At 44.1% G+C, this 18043-nt stretch overlaps 1 protein-coding gene across 1 annotated transcript in view; it reads left to right on the top strand.

Moving 5' to 3' along the window:
• The window catches only part of GPS2 (G protein pathway suppressor 2), a 1799357-nt gene that overhangs the window by 1167912 nt on the left and 613402 nt on the right, over nucleotides 1-18043 (top strand). The window contains exon 6 of the mRNA XM_044077034.1: nucleotides 2156-2235. Coding sequence (XP_043932969.1) covers nucleotides 2156-2235 — 80 coding nt within the window. The remainder of the gene's footprint in view (nucleotides 1-2155; nucleotides 2236-18043) is intronic.

Below are 18043 nucleotides of genomic sequence, written 5' to 3'. Positions count from 1 at the left end.
TGCCAGATCTTCTGATTCACCAATCGGGTCAGCTGCACCAGTCTATCCCTTCTCTCAACCTCACAGCATGGTTGCTCCACTTCCTTCCTTAGCCAGGCTTCCTTTGATCTCTAACCCAGTTAGAGACATCATAGTAACTTCGTAAAATCCTCTACCAGGAGGATTTATACAAGCAAATGGAAACGTTTCTCTTATTGGGCTAAGGCCAAGAATATTGATCCTTTCACTGCCCCTGTTCAGGCAGTCCTGGACTTCTTAGCAGAGATTTTTCATGCAGGCTCCTCTTCTTCCACAGTCAGAGTTCAATTGGCTGCTATTTCCAATTTTCATGTCGGGATAGCAGATCATAATATTATGACCCATAGGCTCTGCAGGGCCTTCTTGAAAGGAATTTTCCTACTAAAGCCTCCAATCAGGAATCCTCCTCCTCAGTGGGATCTAAATTTGACATCCTTGATTCTTCCCCCCTTCGAGCCAGCTGTTTCTTGTTCCCTGAAATTTCTTTCTTGGAAAACTTTATTCCTAGTGGCTATTACATCGGCCAGGAGGGTGTCTGAACTTCATGCTCTATCGGTTCGACCCCCCTATTTGGTTTTTCAAAAAGACAGAGTATCTTTGAGAACTAATCCAACCTTTTTGCCTAAGGTCGCTTCAAAGAACAATTTGAATCAATCCATTGATCTCCCTGTATTTTTCCCAAACTATTCAGACAGAGCTGAACAAAAGCTACATTATCTTGGTGTCCACCGTCAACTTCGATATTATTTGGCCAGAACAAAGAAATTTCGAAAATCTGATCAACTTTTTGTTTCCTATGCGGATAAGAAAAAGGACTTCCTGTTTCTAAAGTGACCTTGTCCAGATGGCTTTCTTCGGTCATCTCTGAAATTTATCTGCTCAGGGGAAAACAGCTGTGCTCAAAACCTAAAGCACATTCAACTAGGAGCTTAGCTACTTCTACAGCCTTTCAAGCTAGACTTCCTTTAGACACTATTTGTGCAGCGCCACTTGGGCCACTCCTCACACTTTTGTTTCCCATTACAAATTGGACTTGGCCTCCAGGGACAGAGCCAGCTTTGGCTCTACAGTCCTCAAGAGTTTGTTCCATTGAGCCACCCAGGATAGAGGTGCTAGGGACGCGGTCCCATCAAGCAAGAATGAAGGCGAGATTGACAACTTAACATTAAGAAGTTATGTACCTACCATAACGTTCCATGTTAGTTGTCTTCTCTCGCCTTCTTTCTTGACCCTCCCTCCTTCCCCCTGGCCTGGACAGACCTTGTTATAAGAAATTATTATGCTGAAGACCATTCAGACCTGGTCCTTCTTCCATCTGTAAGTTTTCTTTCTTCCTTTGGGAAGTATTTTATGCTTGGTGCTATTGCCCTTTGTCATCAAACGAGATCTGGGTACTTACCGCCTTGCATCATGGGATATGGGGCTGCCTCGAGCTGGTAAAAGTGACTCTCGAGCTTAGCAAGTGCCGAGTCGGAGCCGAGGGATCGGCTCCGAACCCATCAAGCAAGAAAGAAGGCGAGAGAAGACAACTAACATGGAACGTTATGGTAGGTACATAACTTCTTATTTCTATTCTATAAAACAGTTTTGTTGAATTCTTTGTACTATTTTTTTTTTTTTGTCTACGACGCCTGTTCTGGAAGACACTTGAGTAAACCAGCATCCCATATTTGCAGTAAAGTTTGGCTAGTCAGAATTGTTTATGTTGTCTTGTGGTTTTCAATCTGTTAACCTCCAACAGGATCTCAGAAGGTCTCTGATCCCCTTGTGCCCTGTCTTAAATTGTGCAGTTTAGACTTCTGTAAGTGTTCTGGCAAAGGCTGTATTCTCTCTGTGCTGTATGCATCGCTGTCAGGCATATGTTGTAATGACGCACAAAGATGAGCACCTTTTGCCATTACCTCCCAACACACACACACACACACACACACACACACACACACACACACACACACACACACACTGCTTTATTGGCAAACTCTGCCTTACTTGTCATTCTGAGCTGCAGTACTCCTAGAAGTCCTTTGTTTGATACCATTAAAACGGAGGAGCAGTTGAATTTGGTCATGTTTTTGGAAAGCAGTTGCTTAGTTCAGCCACATTTTCTCTTTGACATGTTTTTTTTTTTTAATTTTAGGGAGCTCTGCTAGCCATGGAAGGCCTGCTCATCTACTTGGGGATCGTCCAAGACAAATGTTTGTGCCACCTGTTATGACAGTAAGTAAATGTCCGAGTACAAACCTTGATACTCATCCAAGTTTAATGATATCTGTTTGTTGTAGGTCATTCATTCTGCCATTTTCTTTGTGTACAGGTTAATGTTTAAGAACATTTCCTGTAATATTGTGAGTTTGGTGGATGAAGTCATGGAAATCAAAAGACTAGAGTTAACATAAGCACTGCTGTGGAGAGTCATATATTTTATGTTGCATACCATTGAAGTTTTTCTGACCAGATAATAAATTAATTTAAATTAATTCATAGTAGCAAATTTAGCCTAACCAGATTTCACCATTGCTCCAGAGCAAGATGCTTTTCATCTGACTGTGTAACTGAGTGAATTTAAAGGTGGCCCCCTGATTCTGAACTTTGCTCAAGACTTTTACATGTCTGAAACTACAGATGTTCGTGTTTCACTGTTGCAGTCATTGCTCTTGGGTTATCCTGCTGGCAGGCTACCCGCAGTCAGCCTGAGTTCCAAAGTCTAGGTCCGGCGTCGGTTGCTGTCGCCTTTTCCCTGACGTCAGTGTGCCAGTGGTCTAAAAGATGCAGCCGATGCCATTTTCTTCAGTCTTTCTTGCCGCGCGGTGCCTGAAGCAAAAGCAGTTCGCAAGTGCCGGTCGGCTGACTCCTGAGATTTTCAAAGCTGAATTTCAGAACCGAAGTCTTCATTAAAGCTAAGTACCCCGTTGAGGAAACTTTTTTTCTTGCTCCAGACCGATGTCAGAAAAAGTTAACAATTGTATTTCTTGTTGGAAGCAAATACCTCATAAGGATTTTCACTCTTATTGTATTCCTTGCCAAGGCCCTGATCACAACGTTGCTAGCTGTCGGTTTTGCGCTAGATTCAACCAACACACTATCAAGCGTCTGTTCGATTTTGCATTTCATTACTTTGGCCGAAGATTTAATTATATAATGCCGGCAGAACAGCCGACAACCGGAGTTTACAAAAAACGTAAGGACAAGGATAGGCATCCGAGGTCCAAAACCGACGAAGCCTCTTCTAGGCCAGTCGCTGGTTCGCCGGTTCTCAGTGAGGCTTTTTCGCAGCCCCTGGCACCCACTACCTCAGAGCCACAGGCCGCTTCAGAATCCCACGTGGAGCCGACTGGGCCTCTTGAAACTCAAGGTATTGGACACTCTAAAATCAATCCCTCAGATGGGTCCGGAGCCGCTGAGCAGGCATCGGCTTCTGAGGGTGTCTTCAGACATACACAACTATATATTAAGCCATCCTCAGCTTCAAAGACTAAAGCAGCTCTAAAGACAAAGAAACAAGTACAGCATTCTCCTACTCAGACTTCCATGCCTAAAAAACAGATGCTCAGAATGGCCGAAGACCTAATTATTTTGTCTCTTGCCTAGGCCTCTTATCAGGAGGGGGGATGGGAGCCCCCGATCAGAGTATGACTCTTCTGATCAGGTATCTATTTCCTCTGATTCCTCTTCTGAACAGGATTTTTCCATGCTTCCCTATGAGGATTCTGATGCTGAAGAATCCATTCCTTCAGCCTCTCCTCCTGAGGACTATTCCTTTGGGGAAACGCTGCATACTACGAGGGAGCATTTCCACTGGGAGAGCCAAGATTATTCTGAGTCTAAGAAAAGGCTCCGAGACTTCCTGCTACTTCCTCAGCATAGACCCCTTGCCATTCCACCTGTTTTAGACATTGTAGATGATGTATTTTCAGAGTCCAGACTATCCCCCCGACTCTTTACCCCCCTGCACCTGCTAAGCCAGACAGATACTACAGGGTCCCGGATTCTCATAAATTCCTATATAAAATCCCCGCCGCTGACCTAGAAACTATATGTCAGGGTCCCAAGGGGGTTAAGGCTGCCACTGCGAAAAACCCTGTCCCCTGTGATAGGGATTCTAGGGCTCTAGACAGATGGGGGAAAAAAGTATACACTTCTGCCACCCTGGCTGTAAGGGCTTTAAATTGTCAATTTCATATGCTTAAATATCAGCAATATTTACTGTCACTACTTAAACAGAAAATGTTGACAAATACTGAATGTTCTGAGAACAAGGAATTGCAGGATTTATTGCATGCAACTGAACAAGTGGGAAAGCATACTTTGCAATGTGGTTATGATTCACTGGCGGCCTCTTGCAGGGCCGCTGTTACAGGTTCTGTGATTAGAAGGCATGCTTGGTTAAACGAACAAAATCTGCCTGATCATGTTAAAGCAAAATTATTAGATGCATCATTACAGCATGATACTTTTTGGTACTAAAGCAGAAGAGGTGTTGAAAAAAATGGAGGATAAAGCAAAATCCATGCAAACAGTCAATGATTTCTTACAGGTACAGCCACCCAGGTTTAGCAGGAACTGGCCTTCTAAAAATTGGTCCTTTCCAGTCTCAGACCACAAAGAGGCAGATACAGGCATCCTAGAGGCAGATCTCAGCCCCAAGGCTCATACAGACCTAAACAATGGGGTGCTCCTACCTCCAAAAGCGGAGAAGACAAATCACAACCTTACAGAAAACAGTCCCAATGACTTTCCTCTTCCAGTTCCAAGCAGTTTCCTTTTGACAGCCCCCTTAGGGGGAAAACTAGCACTTTTTTCATCAAATTGGCAAATGGTTACCCAAGACAAATGGGTTCTCAACATAGTGTCCCAAGGCTACAGGTTCCATTTCTACACCCTACCAAGGTCAAAGGGCATGCCAGACCTGCCACACAATCAATGGGCAGAGGCACAAAAACAAATTACAGCCCTCATGGACATGAGGGCCATTCAGCAAGTACCACAACAAGAGCAGGGGCAAGGGTTTTACTCCAGACTTTTTCTAGTGCCCAGGAAGGACAAAACCTGGAGACCAATTCTGGACCTATGTATACTAAATAAGTTTCTGGAAGTTCCAAAATTCAAGATGTTGACTCTTCAGCAGCTACTGCCCATGGTGGGTGAAAGGGCTTGGCTAGTAACTTTGGACCTAAAAGAGGCATACCTGCATGTCCCAATCAGACAGTCTTGCAGAAGATACCTCAGATTCATAGCTGGCTCAATGCATTACCAAATGTTCATCGTGTTACCCTGCTGCAGTCATCACACTTGGGTTATCCTGTCGTCAGGCGGTCCCACAGTCGGCCGGATTTCCAAAGTCTTGGTCCGACGTCAGTTGCTGTCGCCTCATCCCTGACGTCATTGCGCCAGGGGTATATATATTGCAACCGACGCCATTTTCCCCAGTCTTTCTTGCCGCGCGGTGCCCGAAGCAGAAGCAGTTTGCAAGTGCCGGTCGGCCGACTCCTGAGATTGTCGAATTCGAATTTCAGACCGAAGTCTTCTGTAAAGCTAAGTACCCCGTCGGGGAAACTTTTCTTGCCTCAGACCGATGTCAGAAAAAGCTAACAATTGTATTTCTTGTGGGAAGCAAATACCTCATAAGGATTTTCATTCTTATTGCATACCTTTCCTAGGCCCAGATCACGACGTCACTTGTCATTTTTGTGCTAGGTTTAATAAGCGTACTATTAAAAGACGATTTGATTTCGCACATCACTATTTTGGTAGAAAATTTAACTATAACATGCCGTCGGAGCTACCGGCGTGCACAAAAAACGCAGGGACAAGGACCGACAGCCCAGGCCTAAGCCCGATTCAGAGGCCTCGGTTGATCCGGTCTCCGGTTATCAGTGAGGCTCCGACGCAGCCCCTGACTACCGCAGTTCTGGAACCCGAGACCGCTACGGATATTTTGACTGAATGTACCAGGCCGATACAGCCTTTTACTTCAGGCCCTTCTGACGATTTACCTTCTAAAGACGGTGCTTCTGAAACGCCATCGGTTTCTGAGGGCGTTTTCAGACCGACTCTCACAGTCAAAACGTTTTCTAAGTCTAAGACTCCTTCCAAAGCTAAAAAGATTACACTTCAGTCTCCTGTTCAAGGCCCTATGCCTAAGAAACAGATGCTCAAAATGGCCGAATATTTGATTTCTCTTATCAGGTGTTCACAGCCTCCTCCTGACAAAAGGCCTAGACAAGAGGAAGATTCTGCTTCTTCTGAGCAGCTTTCTGTTTCTTCGGATTCCTCTGAGGACCAAGACTATTCCTGCTGTCCTTATGAAGATTCTGATGCTGAGGACTCTATTCTCTCAGCTTCCCCTCCTGAAGACTACTCTTTTGGGGAAACTTTACACACTATGAGGGAACATTTTCACTGGGGAAGGTCAGGATTACTCTGATTCCAAGAAAAGGCTCAGAGAGTTTCTTTTACTCCCCCAGCACAGACGTCTAGCCATCCCACCTGTTTTGGACATTGTGGATGATGTTTATTTAGAATCCAGTTTCAACCCAGACTCTCTACCTCCTGCTCCGGCTAAGCCTGACAGATACTACAAAGTACCTGATTCCCACAAATTTCTTTACAAGAGCCCAGTAGCTGACCCAGAGACTATCTCCCAGGGCCCCAAGGGGGCTAAGGCTTCCATGGCTAAAAACCCAGTACCTTCTGAGAGGGACTCAAGAGCACTAGACAGGTGGGGGAAAAAGGTTTACACCTCAGCCACATTAGCTATGAGAGCACTAAATTGTCAATTTCATATGCTTAAGTATCAGCAATTTCTAATCTCTCAGTTAAAACAAAAGATAACCTCCCTCCCTCAACAATCTGAATTGAAAGAAGTACAGGATTTGTTGCACACCACCGAGCAGGTGGGCAAACATACCTTACAATGTGGGTTTGATTCTTTGGAGGCCTCCTGCAGAGCGGCTGTCACTGGATCAGTTATACGTAGGCATGCCTGGTCAAAGGAACAAAGTCTGCCTGATCATGTTATAGCAAAACTACTACATGCTCCCTTACAGCAGGATGTTCTTTTTGGAGTTAAAGCAGAAGAAGTTTTAAAGAAAATGGAAGATAAGGCGAAAACAATGCAGACAGTCAAAGATTTCCTACAAGTACAACCCCCTCGCTTCAGCAGAAACTGGCCAACAAAAAATTGGTCCTTTCCAGCCACTGACAGACCTCAGAGGGGTAAATACAGGCGTCAAGGGGCAGAGGACAACCACAAGCCCAGTATAAACCTCACCAATGGGGCACTCCAACCCAGAAGGGAGGAGAAGAGAAGTCTCAACCCACCAGAAGGCAAACTCAATGACTTGCACCTCAACTGGCCAAACAAAGCTCTTTTGTCAGCCCCCTTGGGGGAAAAACTAGCACTTTTTGCAGACAACTGGCACATGGTCACAAAGGACAAATGGGTCCTAGACATAATTATACGAGGATACAGATTCTACTTTCACACCTTGTCAATGAAAAGTGGAATGCCAAACCTGCCACAAAATCAAAAGGCAGAGGCTCAAAAACAAATTTTAGCTCTCATGGCCATGAGAGCCATTCAATGGGTACCGACTCAAGAGCAAGGCCAAGGATTTTACTCAAGGCTCTTTCTAGTACCCAGAAAGGACAATGCTTGGAGACCAATTCTGGACCTTTTAATTCTAAACACTTACAAGTCCCAAAATTCAAGATGCTAACACTACAGCAGCTACTTCCCATGTTGGGCAAGGAAGCATGGCTGGTAACGGACTTCAAGGAGGCATACCTGCATGTTCCTATCAGACAAAGTTGCAGAAGATACCTCCGTTTCATTGCAGGTTCAACCCATTATCAATTCTCTGCACTGCCCTTTGGCTTATCTACTGCGCCCAGAGTTTTCACAAAATGCCTGGCACCAGTAATTGCATACTGCAGACAAAGAGGAATTCAAATATATCTATACCTGGACGACTGCCTCATCCAAGCAGAAAGAAAAGACATTCTCTTACATCATCTGGCTTTTGTGAAGCATCTACTATATTGTCTGGGGTACACAGTAAACGAAAAGAAGTCAAAACTAGTACCCTCACAAAAAATGACATTCCTGGGTGCCAGCTTCGACACAACGGCCCAGAAGGCTTATCTTACACCAGACAAGCAACTACAACTGACTCAGTATTTCAAGACAATAGCAACAAAGACCCAATTAACTGCAAGAAAAATTCTGCAGGCTTTGGGTTTCATGGCATTTTGCATTCTGATAATACCATTTGCAAAACTGCATATGAGGAAATTACAGTGGTACCTAAAAAGCGTATGGTCTCAACACAGCCACAGCTTGGACACAGTGATATGTCATTCCCTGCCTTCAACAGGAATTTCTATGGTGGGCACAGGCATGTCACCTCAACAAGGGTCAGCCTTTCACCTTGCCCTCAACCAGACAAACTATCACAACAGATGCTTCAGACAATGCCTGGGGGGCACACATGGCAGGGCAATGCATTCAAGGCCTATGGACTGCAGAACAAAGAAAACTGCACATAAATCAAAAAGAGATGCTAGCTGTACAGAAAGCTCTAACAGCCTTCAAGGATCTACTACATCCAGGACAACTTGCAATAAAGACGGACAACACCACAGTAAATGTGGTACATAAACAAGGGGGCACACATTCCTACCCTCTGTGCAGGCAAGCAATAATCTTATGGAACACAGCTCTGGCCTACCAAGTCCAGTTACAAGCTCAATTCCTGCCAGGACAGAAAAACACATTGGCAGACGACCTAAGCAGAAACATCAAAGATCCCCACAAGTGGAAACTAGACCCACAAATATTTACAATGATAACTCAAAAATGGGGCCTACCAAATATAGACCTGTTTGCCAGTCCTCAAAGCTACCAACTGACAAAATTTTGTACAAGGACATTCCGCCATAATGCTTGGAAAGTGGACACTCTCTCCTTCAGTTGGAAAAACCTGACAGCATATGCCTTTCCTCCATTACCACTTCTCACAAAGGTCCTTTTGAATGTCAAAAAGGAGAAACCTCGACTGATTCTCATAGCCCCAGACTGGCCACGCCAGCACTGGTACCCGCTATTGAAGAATATGGCTCAAAGCCCACCATGGATATTGCCTCAAATACCTCATTTGCTCACGCAGCAAAACAAACAGATTCTACACAGCCAGCTAAAAACCTTAAACCTGGCTGCATGGCAAATCTATTAAACATCCAACCAGCCCCTCTTTCACAAGCAGTTCTGGATGTTATTCTGGAAGCCAGGAGGCCAAGCACCAGGAAGGCTTACTCAGACAAATGGAAAAGGTTTTCTGCGTGGAACCAAGCTAAAGGCCAAGACACAACTCAGCCTCATATGCCTCACATTCTGCAGTATTTAGCTGAGATGTTGCACAAAGGACTTTCCTTCTCCTCAATTAAAATCCATGCTTCAGCTATTTCAGCTCACTACGACACAAATCCACCTTTATTTTCACACCCTCTTCTAAGGCAGTTCCTCAGAGGGGCAAAAAACATTAGACCACCTAGAAGAACTCCTACACCAACATGGGACCTCAACTTTGTTCTGGAAAAACTAACGTTACCTCCCTTTGAACCAGCTTTCTCTGCAGACCTACAGTTCCTGTCTTGGAAGACTGCCTTGCTCCTGCCAATAACTTCTGCTAGGAGAGTCTCAGAATTACAGGCACTAATGGCAGTGGAACCTTTCCTCATTTTTCATCAAGACAGAATTTTTCTACGAACTAATCCTTCCTTCATGCCTAAGGTGGTTTCCAGTGTAGCTTTAAATCCAAACCACCCACCTACCCACTTTCTTCCCCAATCCACAGAACAAAGGTGAGAGACTCTTCCATTCCTTGGACATTCTCAAGGCAGCTTCGTTACTACTTGGACAAAACTAAGGTTTTCAGAAAAACTGACCAGCTTTTTGTATCCTATGCTACAGCTTCTCAAGGGAAGGCTATATCCAAACAAACCATTTCTAAATGGATAGGCCATTGCATACGGTTGTGTTATACCCATCATGGGAAACCAGTTCCTCCTACCATTAGATCCCACTCTACCAGGGCAACAGCTACCTCTACAGCCTTTCTCAGGGGGGTTCCTACCAAGGAAATTTTAGAAGCTGCAACTTGGAGTTCTGTACACACCTTCACCAAACACTATCACTTACCTCTTTATTCTAAGTCCAGGGCAGGCTTTGCCACTGCAGTTCTGCAGGGCCTCATTGCCTCCACTAACCCTCTATGATACCTCCACCCTACCTTAGCTTTGGGACTCAAACCCAAGTGTGATGACTGCAGCAGGGTAACATGATGAACATAGTACAGTTTTGTACCTACCATAAATGTAAATGTTCGAGTGTTCACCCTGCTGCAGTCCAGGTTACCCTCCCTCCAACCCCTCTGATCTACTGGCTAAATCTCTGCTATGCCTTACTGATGTATTTGCTTATAGCTGAAGGGATTTTGTGTTTGTACAGTGTTCACACCATTTGGTACTGATTTGGATCACCTTTTTGGGGGCACCTGACATCTGGGGCAAGAAAAACTGAAGAAAATGGCGTCAGTTGCAATATATGTACCCCTGGCGCACTGACGTCAATGATGAGGCGACAGCAACCGACGTCGGACCAAGACTTTAGAAATCCGGCCGACTGCGGGACCACCTGACGACAGGATAACCCAAGTGTGATGACTGCAGCAGGGTGAACACTCGAACATCTCCATTTATGGTAGGTACAAAACTGTACTTTCTCTGCACTGCCCTTTGGCTTATCTAATGCGCCCAGGGTCTTTAGAAAATACCTGGCACCAGTAATTGCATTTTGCAGACAAAAAGGAATTCAAATTTATCCCTACTTGGACGACTGCCTAATTCAAGCAGAGAACAAAGACACACTTCTAAAGCATCTGGCGTTTGTAAAAAGATTACTAATTGGATTAGGGTACACAGTAAACGAAAATAAATCAAAAGTCGTGCCCTCTCAAGAGATAATATTCCTGGGCGCAAGCTTAAATACAACTGCCCAGATGGCTTATCTCACGCAAGACGAGCAAAAACAACTGACTACTTACTTCAAGAAATTGGCAACAAAAACCCACTTATCTGCAAGGAAAATCCTGCAGGCCTTGGGTTTCATGGCATCCTGCATTCTACTAATTCCATATGCCAGACTGCATATGAGGAAACTACAGTGGTATCTGAAAAGTGTTTGGACTCAACATTGCCACAGCCTGGAGACAGTAATTGCACTCATTCCCTGCCTACAACAGGAGTTTTGATGGTGGGGAGAAGCCTGTCACCACAACAAGGGTCTGCCATTGAGATTACCCACAGCCAGACAGACACTGACAACGGATGCATCAGATTATGCCTGGGGGGCCCATATGGCAGGAAAATGTATTCAGGGCACATGGCCTGCAAACCAGATGCATCTTCACATCAGTCAAAAAGAGATGCTAGCTGTTCAAAATGCCCGGACAGCTTTCAAGGACCTGCTTCATCCAGGACAATTACTAATAAAGACAGACAACACTACTGTCATGTGGTACATCAACAAGCAGGGAGGTACTCATTCCTACCCCTTCTGCAGACAAGCAATGACCTTATGGGACACAGCATTGGCCTTTCAACTTCACCTGCAAGCTCAATTCCTGCCAGGAAAAACAAATACTCTGGCAGATGAACTAAGCAGAAACCTCATGGATCCCCACGAATGGAAACTGGATCCACAAGTCTTCAGGATGATAACAAGGAAATGGGGATGCCCAGACATAGATCTATTTGCCTCCCCTCACAACTGTCAATTGCAGAGATTTTGCACAAGGACTTACCACAAGCAAGCATGGAAAGTGGACACCCGATCATTCAGCTGGAAAAATCTAACAGTATATGCTTTTCCCCCACTACCTCTCCTTCCCAGAGTACTCCTAAAGGTCAGACAAGAGAAGCCAAAAATGATTCTGATTGCACCAGACTGGCCACGCCAGCACTGGTACCCAATCCTGAAGAGCTTGTCTCAAGGTCCAGCATGGATATTGCCTCAAACTTCTCACTTGCTGACCCAACAAAACAATCAGATCCTGCACAGCCAACTCAGGACCTTAAATCTGGCAGCATGGCAGATAATGTAGCCATAATGAACACTCCCCTTTCCAAAGCAATTATAGATGTTATCTTGGAGGCCAGGAGGCCCAGTACCAGAAAGTCTTATGCAGAAAAATCTAAGATATTCTGTGCTTGGAACCAGGAACCAAGGCATTGACACATCTGTACCAAACATTCCTCAGATTTTACAATACCTGACTGAGATGCTGAACAAAGGCCTTTCTTTCTCATCAATTAAGATTCATGCCTCTGCCATTTCTGCACATTACAATACGGAACCACCTATCTTTTCTCACCCTTTAATAAGGCAATACCTCAGAGGGGCCAAAAAAATTAGGCCTCCAAGGAGAGCAATTCCAGCCTAGGACCTCTGTTTTGTTTTGGAAAAACTCACACGGTCTCCTTTCGAGCCAGCATCAACAGCGGATATTAAATTCTTATCCTGGAAAACCGCTCTGCTCCTAGCCATTACCTCTGCAAGACAAGTCTCGGAGTTACAAGCACTCATGACTGTGGAACCTTTCATCATTTTTCATCCAGACAGGGTTTCTCTGAAGACAAAAACCCTACATTTATGCCTAAGGTGTGGTGTCCAGTGTGGCCGTCAATCAAACCATTCGCTTGCCTACCTTTTATCCAAATGCACAGAATAAGGGGGAGAAAATTCTGCATTCTTTGGATATACACAGGCAGTTACGCTTCTACTTGGACAGAACTAAAGCTTTCAGAAAGACTTGAGCAACTTCTAGTGTCATATGCTGCAGGATCACAAGGAAAGGCCATCTCAAAACAGACTTTCTAAATGGATAGGCCATTGCATCCGTTTCTGCTATTCTCAACATGACAAATCCGTGCCTAAGGGCATTAGGCCTCATTCCACCAGAGCAGCAGCCACTTCAGCAGCCTTTCTCAGGGGGAGTACCAACCAAAGAAATCTTAGAGGCTGTAACTTGGAGTTCATTGCACACCTTTACAAAGCACTACCACTTGCCTATCTACTCTAAGTCCAGAGCAGGCTTTGCCACTGCAGTTCTGCAGGGTCTCATAGCCTCTCCTAATCCTATTTAGCCCAGCCACCCTTCCTCAGCTTTGAGATTCAACCCAAGAGTAATGACTGCAACAGTGAAACACTATGAACATAGTACAGTTGTGTACGTACCATAAATGTAGATGTTGGTGTATTCACTGTTGCAGTCCAGGTTACCCACTTGCTGGGCCTTATCTGCACTTTTCTATCCTATACAACCTTTTCGGTGTATTTGCTTTTAGATGAAGGAAATGTTACTTTTGTGTATGCACTTCTTTTTGATATTTATTTTTCAGCCTACCTATTTGGGGCACCTGACATCTGGGGCAAGAAAAACTGAAGAAAATGGCGTCTGCTGCATCTTTTATACCCCTGGCGCACTGATGTCAGGGAAGAGGCGACAGCAGCCGACGCTGGACCTAGACTTTGGAACTCAGGCCGACTGCGGGTAGCCTGCCAGCAGAATAACCCAAGAGTAATGACTGCAACAATGAATACACTCGGACATCTACATTTATGGTAGGTACACAACTGTACTTTCTAATAGTAGTATAGCATTTGTTTCTATATTCATTCTGCTATGGAGGTTTGGGTTTTCCTGTACCTTTTAAGCTATCTTCTGTGATCAGTGTTTCCACTTCTTCCATGGGAAGAGCATGCAACATGGTGGGATGCAAAAGCAGAGAATCATTACACACTTACCATCCTGGGAGTATGACTGCTTTTCTGTCTGATTTTATCTTTGATTGCATTAATATCATTGCAAATTTAGAGATATTGGTAGAGATGAGTTTAAACTTTCATCTTGTGTTGCTCAGAATAGAGTATTCTGTAGCCCTTCTTATCGTAAATGGGTGTCCCTCTCCAGGGAGTTTATTTTATCACTTTAGACCTCACTGATCCACCCATGTATTGAATACTGTGTTTTCTAACCTTCAGTTAAGCAACCTGAAATGGTTTGAAAAATCATAGGGTTGGAATACTCACTGTTCATTATTTTTTGTTTCTTACAGGTTACTTAGATGTGGCCACTGTCTGGCACTTTAGTGTCTGATTCAGTTCTATTTCAAAGTTTACACCGTGAATGCACCACTGATGTTGCTATCACCAGCTTGGAGAAAATAATTCTAAAAATGAATACCAATAAGAGAAAAAACATGAAAGATGTGTTATGCAACATCTCCCAGGACTAATGAGTAAGCTTTCTTTAGAGTCCGAGTTAACTACCACCACTCCTTTAGAAATAATTGTATACGTGTATTGTGTTGTCCACTGTTGCAGTAGTGATAACCTTTTGGCTCTACTGCTACAGAAGGACCCAGCATCCAGCTTGGCATACATTTTGCATCCTTTTCCTTCCTGACTGGACAAATGCCCCCACCCACATGGGTAACAGAGTATTATAGTGATGTGGGATATCTGCCTATGTCACGTCATATTCAGTTCTTCCTTGTCACAGTATGAGACAAGATAGATGTGTATTGGGCTAGCACTGGTTAGCCCTTTGGTTTGGCCTGGCTACCTGAGTTTTCAGTTTAGTACCCTGGTAGGGAAACTTTCAGTGCATGATTTTACTTTTGATAGTTGTTCAGCCATCTGACGTAGATGTGAGAAGCTAACATTTCTATGTGCATTTCATGTAGGAATAACACCCTACATATAGACTTAAACACATACACACACGTTTATACTCTGTAGGGCTTAAGTACAACTTCCCTATCTGTCCTCATTGTGCTTACATTATTTAGAAGACCGTTAAGTGAAGAGACAAGATTCTGCAAGATTATTTGAACCAGAAAAGACTGTATCCCAATGTCAAGATTACCTCAGATGCACAACAGGAAAGATAGAAACTCCCTCACACGATGGTTGAAAATGACTAAGACCATAACTGTTCCAGCTGCTGATGCACTTCCTTGTCACAAGAGTGTCTGGTCCAGTGAGGCACTTCATCAGCCTCTGAAACTGATAACTGCAGATTGGTATAAGACCCAAGTATTGCCCTTCAAAAAGCCACCATATGCTCATATGACAGCTTATCCTCCCAAACCAAAAATCATCCAGTTGTTGGTTGGGCAGAAGCCTTTGGACATGGTTCCAAAGCCCATATTTTGATATCTGAGAGTGAGCGCAGTAACCTTTAGGGGTGATGAGTGGGGCCATTCCATAGCTATAATACTGAGGTTGTCAGCATCTTCCAGTGTACTTGGTCTATTTAATGCTGCCACTGCAAAATTCAAGTGCAGTGGCACCATTTTCCATGAACTATATGGGCCTTCAGCCTTTCCTGCTTCCCTGGCTCCTCTTGGTTTAATTTTTCCATGTCTTTTGGGTTTCTAATACCATGATGGAGATGGACCCCATTCCTAACTCAGGATACAATTAAGATTCATGAAATTAGAACTGTTTCAATCAGTGATGCTCCCTCTCAAAATTTAATGATGTTGGCTCAGGATTTTGTTCACTATTTTTTAAGCTTTCAACACTCTCACCCCTTGCTCCTCTCCAGACTGACTCGATTCATTCTCTCCACTGCAACTATCACTTGGTTTAATAGCTACCTCTCCAACAGACAACAATATGTGAAATGGCTCTTCTCTCTTATCTCCCTTCCCTCTATCAAGACTGGAGTCTCTCAAGGATCAATACTGGCCCCCTACTATTCAACATCTTCATCAGCCACCTGCACACTTCCTGTTCACAATCATCCCTAATAAAGTATGCTGACGACGCCACAGTCATCACTACCTCAAATATCCTTTTCGACCTGCACACCCTCACCCAAAAATCCTTCAGTTCTATTGAAAACTGGTCGTCAAATCAATTCATACTTAACCTCAAAAAGACCATACTTTTACTTTTCCTCCCTAAATCCCTCTCCCACCACAAACCCACATACACCATTAAATCCCTAAATGACACAGTCATCCAGGTTGAAAACCACACTAAACTTCTTAGTGCCATCATAGACCAATTCAAATTTGACCTTTCATGTCCTCCATAACATCAAGAAAACATACTAAAAACTAGGTCTATTGTACAGAAATAAGTTCCTTGCAAGTGAATCTCTACTCGCTTGCCCATGCCTGCCTCCTGCCTAACCTCTTCTACAACTCACAGATCCTAAACTTAGTCCTCTCTCCTTACTAAACTTGAAATCACCTAAGCAAAGTTTCTAGATTTGCTTCTAATCAGCCATGTAAATCTCACCATTGTCATGCTCTCAAGACATAAAACTGGCTTTAGTTCCCCCCACCATCTGCTGCTGTCTCAACTTTCTTTTCCATATTCAACAAGCTCATCTCATGCCGTGATATCTCCAGTCTAGTTTCCCTCCGCCCCACCCCCCCCCACCCCCACCCCTCTGAACCATCAGGAATTCTGACCAGTGCCTCTTAAAAATTTACAAACCCAAAAGATCTATTGACCAAAATCTACATAGCTGTTCCCCACCCTTGCATTGAACATGCTGCCTATGACCCTAAGAAAAAAACTCCAGCACGTGAATTCGATTGGTCTCAAAAATGAACTGGTCAATACCTGGACTTGTCTCTGTAAACACCCCCTCACTGAATTCCTTCGCCACAATCCTTCTCACTCTTCCATTGCTCTCTGCCCCCCCCCCCACACACACACTTTTTTTCTTGACAGCATCTATCTAACCGTGACTGCTAGCTCCCCATACCTTGACTCCTTCCCCATTCTGCTCTCTCATCCTCATGCTTAACTGCCTTCCTCATTTTCTCTCCCAACCTGAAGACTGACTCTTTATCTCACCTTACATTGAGCCCCCTACCCTGTCTTTAGTTCCATTTGTATATATTCTCCATCCTATGTAACTAATTTGGCACAGCTTTCTTCATCCTCCGAGAACTACTTGTACTAACCTAACTGCTCCATGTCTGTTACTGAATGCATGTTCTGTGAATTGCATATACCAAATGAATAGCTCCTTGACTTTGTAAATATGCCTACAATTATAAATATGTTTGTTTCAAATAAGTAGGACATCACTCTGCATTTATTTTGTACTATGTACCTCAGCTTAAACTGAAAAGCTCTGTGACCCAGATATGTACCAAAAGGTTTTATACTCTTCTGTGGTTGTTGTTGAGTCTTTTGGCTTTTCCTGGTTAGGGGTCGCCACAGAAGAACTCCGGTCCGCTAATGATTCGCAGAAGATTTTTACGTGCCAAGTTGCCAGCCCTGACGCATAACCTTCAACGAAGGTACGCCCATTCATGCAGGTCTCCACACAGAAGACGCTCTAGCTGAGAATCGAACAGGACAAAGTCTTACTGTGAGACGACAACGCTATCGCAGCATCACCACCGCAATAACACTCGTATATTATTATTCTAATTTACTATGTATTTCTGTGGAGCATTTCTCCCTAGGTGCTTGCTCAGTTGGACTATCCCGGTCAACAAATGTCAGAGTATGCAGCCATCTTCAGAACTGGAGTCAGTGTTACGAGCCCCTAGCCTTAAGAGAAGGGAGACACTTGCCTAAAGGAATCCGATTCCTTTGAGTCGGAGATGGAGAAATTGGCATATGTGGGCCAAAAGTCTTTTCCCTCTCATCTGCTCATACATTGAGGACACCTTATCGTCCTCATTCCCCACCTGAAAATTTCTCATTTGGTGATTTGAAAAAATTAAGAATAATTTTAAATGCTAGTCCTTTTCCCCTCATTTTTTGTTTCATACTTTCCAGCCATCTCAGTGGCCCCCATCCATCTCCAGGTTAACTAGCTCCTCCTTTCACCCCCAGAGTTTTTTCAACTTGTGACTGGTCCCATTGTGGATCTTAAGGACATCAAGAGGCCATACCCATGACTGCTGTTGGAGGATTTTAAATGGG

Source organism: Protopterus annectens, chromosome 7.part0, assembly GCF_019279795.1.
Source record: "Protopterus annectens isolate FY-2018-M chromosome 7.part0, PAN1.0, whole genome shotgun sequence".
Lineage (NCBI taxonomy): Eukaryota > Metazoa > Chordata > Ceratodontiformes > Protopteridae > Protopterus > Protopterus annectens.
This window is presented reverse-complemented; position numbering and strand designations above follow the sequence as displayed.